Below are 10,255 nucleotides of genomic sequence, written 5' to 3' on the forward strand. Positions count from 1 at the left end.
TTGTGAGCTCGATTCCAAGTAGGGGATGTGCAAGAGGCAGATGATAGATGTTTCTCTCTCATCGTGTATGTTACTCTCTCTCTCTCCCTTCCTCTCCCTTCCTCTCTGAAATCAACAAAAATATTTTTTTAAAAAAAGAATTAAGGGGTTGAGCCCTAGCCAGTTTAGCTCAGTGGATAGAGCATCAGCCTGGAGACTGAAGAGTCCTGGGTTCGATTCTAAGGAAGGGCACATGCCTGGGTTGCGGGTTTGATCCACAGAAGGGGGCGTGCATGAGGCAAGCAATCAATGATTCTCTCTCATCATTGATGTTTCTATCTCTCTATCCCTCTCCCTTCTCTCTAAAATCAATGAAAAAATATTCTTTAAAAAATGTTTATGGTTTTACATTGCAAGGAATTCAGTTGAGACATTGAGGATTGAGTGAAATAAATAAATATATGTTAGATGCTGCACTAACCTATAGTTAAAATAATAATTTCATTTTAAAAATTGGCAAAAGATTCTGACCAGACATTTCAACAAGGAGACAAAGACAGTGTAAATAATTGCTTGAGAAAAGGTTCACCATGAAAAATTTATTAGGGAAAAAATTGTAAAAACTTTATTAGGAAAATGGAATTTAAAAAAGCAAGTTGATACTATACTCATTTCTCGGCCTATTATTAAAAGGATTAAACATCACATGTCCTGGCAGGGTTGTAGAAAAACTAGAAATTTCATTACTGTAAGTGGTTGGAAAGCCAAAGGGAATGATCATTTTAGAACACAGTTCTGCATATACTAACAGGTAAAACATTCGCCTACACTGCATCACTTTGATAAGTAAAACCTACCTCTATATTAAGAACTGAAGGCACTATTCCCAGCAGATTTATTTTTAATATCTCAAACCTGGAAATAACTAAAACCATAGACAGATCAATAATAGGTAAACTGGTTATTCACAGAACTCACTATGACTCAGCCATAAAAAATAATTAACTATTCACATAAGCATTCGTGCCGAATCTCAAAGTAACTGTGTAGCATGAAGGAAAGCAGTATTTGTATACCCCTTATAGTGCTTCTGAAATTATGAAAAATATTAACTAATCTTGTAAAGGACGGAAAATCAATGACTGCATTTAGGGCTGGGGACGGCAGAAGGAGAGATTACAAAAGGGGAGGAGGTAACTACAGGGTGTGGCACAAGTAGGTGTAGAGCTGTTGGCTGGAAATTACTACAATAACTTAGAAATAATAAAATACAAGAATAAACTCTTCCCTGGCCAGTGAACCTCAGGTGTTTGAGCACCATCGGTTGCCCTAGAAGGTCACTGGTTCCATTCCAGCTCAAGGCACGTGCCTGTCAGGATGCCCTGCAGGTGACGTGCAGGACGCAACTGTTTGATGTTTCTTTCTAATATCACCATTTCTCTCTCTCTCTCTCTCTCTCTCTCTCTCGCTCTCTCTCTTTCACTACCTTCCTCCCTTTATGAAAAGTCGTTAAAAATATTTTTAAATATGTAAAATACTTATTTAGAAAAATAGAGAGTCAACTCTGTGTTTTGCATATTCACAATTGTATGCCTGCTTCTGCCTGAACCTGTATACGGGTGAGAGAAAAGTTTAAATCACATGTGACCGTTTTAGAGCTGGATCCCTATGTCCAAGCTCAACAAATAGTACAAATATACCTAAACAAAACCTTAAAATGTGCTTCCAAATAAAGGCCCTGATATAACTGTCCTGTTAGAAAATTAAAATGACAACCCTATATGGGCTCTGCCATCTCTCTCCTAATTTCCTGGGAGCACCAGCCTTGCCTCAGTGGCAGCAAACACTGGCAAGCAGAGAAGACTATGGCCATCAGAATCAACAGGAATGCTGACTGGGTCACAAATGCCACATCCTGGGACTGACTACAGGATTACCCTTCCTCTAGCTTTGAGGTCTTGCCTGTTGAGCAAACATTGAGGTGAACACCTTAGAGAGGCCAGAAGAGGTCACAGACCCTTTAGATTATTTTCCCTAAAAATAACTTTAGTCACAGGGAACAGTGATGGAAGAACCGAGGACGCCTGTCCACAATGACCACACAAGTCACACGTCCTTGGTCATTTGTGGGTAACGTTCACAAGAGTCGTGATTCACTTAATTCACTGCACTCTTTCCCACTCACTATGAACACAGGGTTTCTGACCCAATTGTAGTTCAACCTAACCCTCAGAGTCTTAATACAAGGGACACCAGCCTATGAAATGTCATTCATAACGGCACAGGGCACCTTGACAGTATGTAATACACACTGTGAACCGAGAATATAATTCCCATTGTTCACAGAAGCAGAAAAAAGCCCCCCACCCCCATCTTCAGGATGACCTCAGACCTCAATCACAGGAGGCACCAGGCTGCAAATGAGAACCACCAAGTCATGCCGGCTTTCTTTCCAGGTCTTGGGCAGCATTGCATTACAAGTGAATACTGGACACTGTGATTTTCTGACTCCACGCTTTGCCTTCCAAAGCACAGCAGGTTGGGGATTCCCACAATGTCTGTTCCCCTGGACATGCGGACAGATCCCAAGTGTGCTTTCAGATCACGCCAGGCAATGCATAGGACCAACAAAATGAAAGGTACTAGTACATGAGCAAAAGCACCAGGACAAAAAGATCATAATCCCGAGACGTGTTAGAAAATTCAATGGGTTTTCAGATTGGTGAATTGGAATCTGAAACAATTCATCACATCATAAGGTGATGTGCTGAGAGAGGTAGCTCTACTTAGCTGAGGATGGGTGCACTGGATGAACCCTCAATCAACTCCATTTCCTAGTCAGAATGGAATGAAAATCCTGCCATAAGCTTAGAGTAATCACAAGTATGCTCAGGCAAAGCTGAGAACACAGAATTCCTGTTCCCTGACCACGGAGGGGTTGTGACTGAGGCACACTGTTCAGGCGAGCCAGGTGGTGGAGGTGAAATCGCCTCAGCCAGGAATACTCCCACTGATTTCAATCGGGTAGTAGGCCCGAGCAGCTTAGCAAGTGCCATGAGTTATCTAAAGCATCACTACTTCTTGAAATTTAATGAGGAATCTAGCCGAGTGCATGTTGTGGTAAAGGGGTTTATGTTCTGTTAAATGTGTATCAAGCAGTCCTCTTAAGTGTTGTTATTGTCAACGAGAAAAAGAAAGTATTCGGTGCCCATTTAAAGCTTTTCTCCATTGTGAACAATCAGGTGTCTAAGGAGGTGAGATTTTTGGCTAAATGATTTCCCACATTCACTACACTTATGTAGCATTTCTCCTGTGTGAACTCTCTTGTGCTTAAAAACCTGACTACGGAATCTAAAAGATTTCCCACATTCACTGCATTCATAAGGTTTTTCTCCAGTGTGAATTCTCTGGTGTTCAGTGAGGGCATTCTTTCGTCTGAAGGACTGCCCACATTCACTACACTCATACGGTTTTTCTTCAGTGTGAACTCTCTGGTGTTCGGTGAGGGTACACCTTTGTCCAAAGGACTTCCCACATTCACTGCACTCGTAAGGTTTTTCTCCAGTGTGAATTCTCTGGTGCTTAGTCAGGGTACACCTTTGTCTGAAGGACTTCCCACAATCACTGCATTCATAAGGTTTTTCTCCAGTGTGAATTCTCCTATGGGTAAAAAGTTGACCATGGCATCTAAAAGATTTCCCACATTCAATGCACTCATAAGATTTTTCTCCAGTGTGAACTCTCTGGTGTTTAGTAAGCGTACACCTTTCTCTGAAGGATTTCCCACATTCACTACACTCATAAGGTTTTTCTCCAGTGTGAATTCTCCTATGGGTAAAAAGGTGACCACAGCATCTAAAAGATTTCCCACATTCACTGCACTCATAAGGTTTTTCTCCTGTGTGAACTCTCTGGTGGTCAGTGAGGTTGTTCCTTTGACTGAAAGTCTTGCCGCAATCAGTACACTCATATGGCTTTTCCCCAGTGTGAACTCTCTGGTGCCGATTAAGAACAGAGATTTGCCTGAATGACTTCCCACAGTCACTACACACATAGGGCTTTTCTCCAGTGTGAACTCTGTGGTGTTTATTGAGGTTAGTCTTATATCCAAAGGCCTTCCCACAATCACTACACTTATATGGCTTTTCTCCACTGCGAACTTTCCAATGTTGAATGAGGCTAGAGATTCCTCTAAAAATATTTCCAGATTTGTTACATTCATATTTCACTTCCCCAAAGTAGAGGCTCTGTTGAATAACATTCTGGTTGTTGCTGGCAGTATTTTTACATTGACCCCACTGGTTATGACTTGTTCCACTGCGAATTTTCTGGGAAGTCTCACTGTCACCGTGTGGCTCCTCAGTGTTGAGAGGGGCCTGGTGCTGGAGAAGCTCTGAGATGGCTGGCAAGTCTTCCCCAACCTCCCTCCTGGATGAACGCAGCCCTGATAAGTAGAAGCTGCACCTGGTCACAAAAGAGGCCCTGTCCACAGCTCCTTTCCAGGGCATCTCTCCACTGGCTTCCCTCTGTTGCTGGAGAGGGTTTGCACTGAAACCCGAGTCTCTCAAACATTCATCACTTAAGAAGGCTTTCTGCTCAAAGTCCTTTGCCTGAGACTCAGTCAGGTGCAGAATGTCTTTTAATACAGAGAAACACCGCTTACACAGATGGGTCCTCTGGGTTGCTGGCTCTGTCTTACACGACCTGAACTGTGACTCTCCTTGTACAGATACGCTCTGCTCAGAACAGGTCTCCTCGTCATCCGTGTTATGCCAACAACCTGAAAACAGAGAAATGAGGAGGAACTGGATGTTGACTACGGTGATGAGGGTAGTTCCATTACAAAAATATGTTGCGCATCATACATGCGTTCCACGCAATTTTGTGAAAATAACAGATGTGCTGGACAGGTTTAGAAAAGGCTCCAGTGAAGTTCTGGAACTCTGAATATCACAAAACAAGGAAAGCCTCACCAGAAATATGCCACAAAGATGGCAGGCACCACATGGAATCGAAGCAGGATCATCAGCTCCTTCTTCTGCTAACAGTGTTCAGCAGGGCTTATCTGCTGATGACATGGGCAAGCTGTGCAGAAGGTTGCTTATATCTTATTCCAAGTAAAATTCAAGAGCTGGCATTCTAGGACTACTTAAGCATGTATGTGCACCTCATAACACATGTGCAGGTCCATGCAAGAGAATACTGCACAGGGAGCAGTGCCCAGGGACAGGTGATGCAAAAAAGTGACAAAGGTGAAGGTAGCGAAATCCATGAAGTTAAAGATGAAATGATCAGTCATCAAAACGCCAAAAATGGTAAAGAAAACGTAGAAATAAGTTGTGGACAAACGCATCTGCACCTAAATATGGTTGGACACAAGCGGGTTCCTGGTGTGATCTGGAAAAAAACCCTCATGTGATACCTTCCCCCAGTTTCCACTCAGTAGGATCAGGCCTCATCAGAGACCATCTTGCCAGTTCACCCTGAGAAAGAATACAGGGTTCGGAAAACCAAGATGGCGGCATAGGTAAATATCAGAGATGGCTGCCTAGCACAACAACTTCAAAACAACTAAAAGATGGAACAGACATCATCCAGAACCACAGGAAGGCTGGCTGAGTGGAAATTCCGCAACTAGAAGGAAAGAGAAAAGCATACCGAGCCTCAGAGGAGGTACGGTGTGCAAGTAAAGTACAGAGGTACAGATGCACATGCGCAGAGGGCTGGTGGCTGAGGACAGTGTTGTCTTTTTCATTCGGGAAGGTGTCCAAGCTCCCGACTGCTCTGAACTCCAGTCCTGGCGAGTCTCTGGGGACCCAGACTCATATGGAAGAAACTGGACTGTCTGGCATTGGTTGGAACTCAAAGGCGGCTTTCTCTCAGAGGTGCTTGCAGCGATTGCCAGGACACTGAGAAGTGGGGCCCCTGAGGGCAGGCCTGAGAGCAGCCACTACTGCTCCCTCTGCCCTGTTGATACCCTGGGACCCCGCCCCCCCCAAGCCTCCGAGTTTCATGTAAGTAAATACAATAACCTGGCATAGGCTGTCACAAAAAGTCTTACCTAGATGAATGGTGTAGAAGTGGAAGCCATGAGGACATAGTCACCTTCCCAGGAAGAGAAAGTTCAAAGTGGGTCCCATTAAGCTCATTGCAAGAATCCTGACTCCCAGATACTTCTTGCATTTTCTGAGGCAGTGGGTGTAAGGGATGCTTGGAGAGTCCAGAGCTCAGGACTCCCCACACAGCTCGCCCCTGGCAGCCACAGCCCATTTGAAAGGCCAGTGGGGGATATTAGTAGAGCCCATGGTCTGGCTGTGAGAGCTACGTTTGGAGAATAAAGGAAGAGTATTCATCACCTCAGGACATTGGGACAAACGTGAAGGTCATACCTGCAGATGAGACAAGTGCAAACACTTCCAGCATCACATTGCAGTAGAGAAGTCTCTGAGCGTCATCAAGGAGCCCCCACTCCTCCTCAGAGAAGACAATGGCCACGTCCTCAAAGTTCATATCCTGTCGTGATGGGAACAGTTCAAGCCATGATTAGCTTCTCTCTTAGGATTTCAAGTTCTTCATCATTCCCACCCTCTATATCCCTATGCTCCCTCTACCCTTCATCAGACAAGACACCAGGCCTTGGGCCCATCAAAGTCACTCTCTCCTTATATTCCTACTGATACTGTTCCTACGACAACAATAAAGGCAGTTGAGCAGAGAGAAGATACCTCTGGGCCTCAATGTAGGCCACACTGCCTCTTGTCGATACAGTGGGTGAACCAAATAGGGAAGAGAGAGATGTTGGCCATAAAGAAAATGTGAATGATTTATCCTGCTTTTGTCAGGCAATACTCTTTTTATTGCTTGGTTTCTCCCTCAGAGACACGAAGAAACATGGCCTTGTGCTTCACCCTTCTGACTCTGGTACCATGGTGTTGAGGCCATCACCTTGCACTACCTGCTCAACATAATTCTTTGAACCACACTTCTCTCACACAGCTTCATTTCCTGGGGCACATCTTCAAAGGCAACACAAATTTGCCGTGGCTGGAACACTTTATTTCCTACTCAGCTTCTCTTCCAAATGTCTAATTCACAGCCTCTGTAATGTGTTTCTCTCTCTTTCTATCTCCCTTCCCGATTCCAGTACAAACCATCAAGCCCTGGTGACACCAATATATGTTATCTCGTTCCCATTGATCAAGGTGTCAGCCCTTGAAAACCATACGAAGTTGTACCTCTATGTGACATTGCTCTGCACCTGGCATATTTCACCACAATACCCCTATTTTCAGACAATTACACTAAAATTCCTCATATCATATCATATATCATATATCATACCCTATTAGACAGCAAGCACCAAAAATGGACTCACTCCTTATTCACCCTTAGTGCAACATCCAGTGTACTGTGGCCATGAATTCACACTCCCAATCCTAGCACACATCACTCCTTCTCCCACACCTCTCTCCTGCACTCCCACACCCACAGCCCGCACAGTCATCTCCTTGACTTCCTACTCATTACTTAGCATGTGTGGTGTAGAGGCTGCTTGGCAAATTCAAACAGGAATAAGTTCTACACCAACTCTGAGAGTCCACACTCATGGAGGAAGCCCTGAGCCCTGCTATAAAGGCCTCACTCCCTGACTGTGTTTTCCTTCAACCTCACCTATTGAGAACCACATCACGTCTTAGATATCCAGAGCCCTCCTCCACCAGTGCAGCACATGATCTCCCATCCCCAGTCACAGCCCTCACCACTGAAGTCTCATGGACGATGGCTCTCTACCCCTGTTGTATCAAAAATCAGCGAGCTGGACAAGATGCCTTAATGAGCCTGTTAGGAGTCATCTCTAGTGCGTGCAGGTTCAGATCAGTTTACTTCTGGCAATTTCTGAACACCCAAAGGAGGAATAATTCTCTTTTTATATCATTCTTATGCCATTGTGTCAGTTATTTTGTAGACCGCTTGTAACCTTGAGTACATGTCATATATAGGAAACACCTGTCATATCTGTACAGACACCTGTAACCTTGAGTATAATATCTATACAGGCACCTGACATCAATATCAGAGTATCAGTTAGATGGCTAGCTTGCAAGGCCAGGCAATTAAGTTTATCTTTTCCACTCAAGCAAAAAGCAAAGTTATTTTACAGTCTAAAAATAACAGAGTTGACCTGCAGAATAAGAGATTGTCTAAGCATCACAGACTAGTTCAAACAGCAGTTTTCCAAAGGAGGGATTACAATGCTTCACCCCATGCACAGTGAGTCTCACAGATGGCCACTCATTCCCCTAAGCAAACCAACCAGACTGAATGCAACACCCCAGGCCACACCAAGGCCCAGAGACTAATTCCGGTTAGTGTTGAATGAGTAAATATGCACCAGCCCCAATATCAACTTATTTCCATGGGCCTAGGGTCTCAAATTAAAATAAAGTGGGGATCTACAATTCCTCTCTGGTCCAGGCGGTCTTCACTTCATTTGAGTAGTCTTCGACTTGAACAACTCCTCTGAGTTCCAGATGCTCTTTAACTGCTCTCTGAAATATCTCACACCCTAACAAGCCAAAATAAGTGTTTGTTTGTTTTTATCTGCAATGAACATAAACCTTCCCACTATGAATGTCTTTATGCGAGATGATGGTGCTTCCATACCCCAGATGCTAAATACAAACCTTCATCTCATCTCTGACTCATATCTTTCTCTCAACTTCAAAATTAGAAAATCCAGGTGGCCAAACTTAAAATACCAATCCCGATCCAACTGTGTCTTCCCTCTCCACAGCCACCTTCAGGGGCCAGTTCCCATCACACACTCCCAGACCAGTGGTGGGCAAACCGGGGCTTGGGAGCCACATGCCGTTCTTTGGCCCCTTGAGTGTGGCTCTTCCACAAAATACCACATGCGGGCGGGCACGTACAGTGCGATTGAAATGTCTTGGCCCTTGTGCAGAAGTCAGTTTTCAACATGGGCTACTCTATTTTGAAGAAGTGGTGTTAGAAAAACTGGGGGGTGTCAGTAGGATGGGTGATGGGAGACACGGTGCAGGCAGGGGGGCCAAAGGATATGCAGCACAGGGGAGGCACATGATTCATGCACCAGTTGAGGATGGATGAGTTGGAAGGGGTTGACCTCAACGAATGTACCTCAGTCAGATTGAGGACATTTTTGGCAAAGGGCAGTTTAGGAGTACCCTAATCAAGTTAATAACAATATACCTGCTGTATAGTTTAAGTTTTAAAAATTTGCCTTTCAAAAGAAATTTCAGTTGTTCTACTGTTGATATTTGGCTCTGTTGACTAAGGAGTTTGCCTACCACTGTCCCAGATGATCACACCACCTCCCTGTCACCCATATTGTTCTCCATGCAGCAGCCACAGGGCGTCTAATGAAACCTGATTCAGATCACCTGTCTCCGCTGCTCCAAATCTCCCATTGCCCCCATCACCTGCAGAACAGACAACCGTGTTGTCACAAAGCTCCTCTACAGCTGACTCCACTCCCATTCTTACCTGTTCCCATCAAAGAGAAAAGCATTCCTGCAGGTTCCTGAACCAGCTGTCTTCACTCTGAGCCTCTACCATATGTGAAACCTGCGCCTGGAAGGACCTCACATATCTCATTCCACTGTTTGCCAGAAAAACATGGACAACTTCATACAACCCTAGTCATGGACTTAGGATTCTGGACTGAGTATCTGCATGTCCCAGGGCAGGAAGAGGGGCGGACAGTCCCAGGACACCAGGACCTCAGAGGCCACGAGACTTTGAGGCCCTGAAATTAGCTCCACAACCCAGACCGTTAAGTGGCTCTGCACCTGCAGGAACCTGTCCGAACTAGAGGTCAGTTGATGACCTGGCCCCCACCCCAGGACCCAGGGGCTCAGGCTGCTCAGGGCCCTGGCCCTGCCCTGGTGCTGGGTGATGCCTGCATTCCTCCAGGGCTCGGTCCTCAGTGCACACTCTTGTCAAGTTCCTTATCTTTCAAAGGACTCCTCCTTCCCACCCCTAACTGCTCTCCTCTCCCTTTTAAGGTGTGATTCTTATCAGCAGTTTGGAGAAATGTTTAGAACCCTACCTCAGACAACGTCCCTCTGCTGTTCACAACCACCCGTGGCCCCAGCGTCCTGAGGATGAAAGTAAAACTCCTCACACAAAACTTTGCCTCAGCTTCTTTGTTGCCTTTAAACACAAAACAGACCTGGGTTTCCCGAGTCCTCACAGCTCAGCCACAGCCCCACGGCCTGACTGACCGGCATTGCAGCCC

At 45.1% G+C, this 10,255-nt stretch overlaps 1 protein-coding gene across 1 annotated transcript; it reads right to left on the reverse strand.

The window, feature by feature from the left end:
- Window positions 1-3,191: 3,191 nt before the first annotated feature.
- On the reverse strand, window positions 3,192-6,489 carry LOC139000221 (zinc finger protein 551-like). Its single transcript, XM_070402482.1, has 2 exons — window positions 6,369-6,489; window positions 3,192-4,759 (listed from the first exon to the last, which is right to left on the reverse strand). The coding sequence occupies exons 1-2, from the start codon at window positions 6,487-6,489 to the stop codon at window positions 3,192-3,194; spliced, it is 1,689 nt and encodes a 562-aa protein (XP_070258583.1).
- Between the last annotated feature and the right edge of the window lie 3,766 nt (window positions 6,490-10,255).

This window comes from Myotis yumanensis, unplaced genomic scaffold (genome assembly GCF_028538775.1).
Source record: "Myotis yumanensis isolate MYYU_CA2020_CCGP unplaced genomic scaffold, mMyoYum1.0.hap1 SCAF_23, whole genome shotgun sequence".
Lineage (NCBI taxonomy): Eukaryota > Metazoa > Chordata > Mammalia > Chiroptera > Vespertilionidae > Myotis > Myotis yumanensis.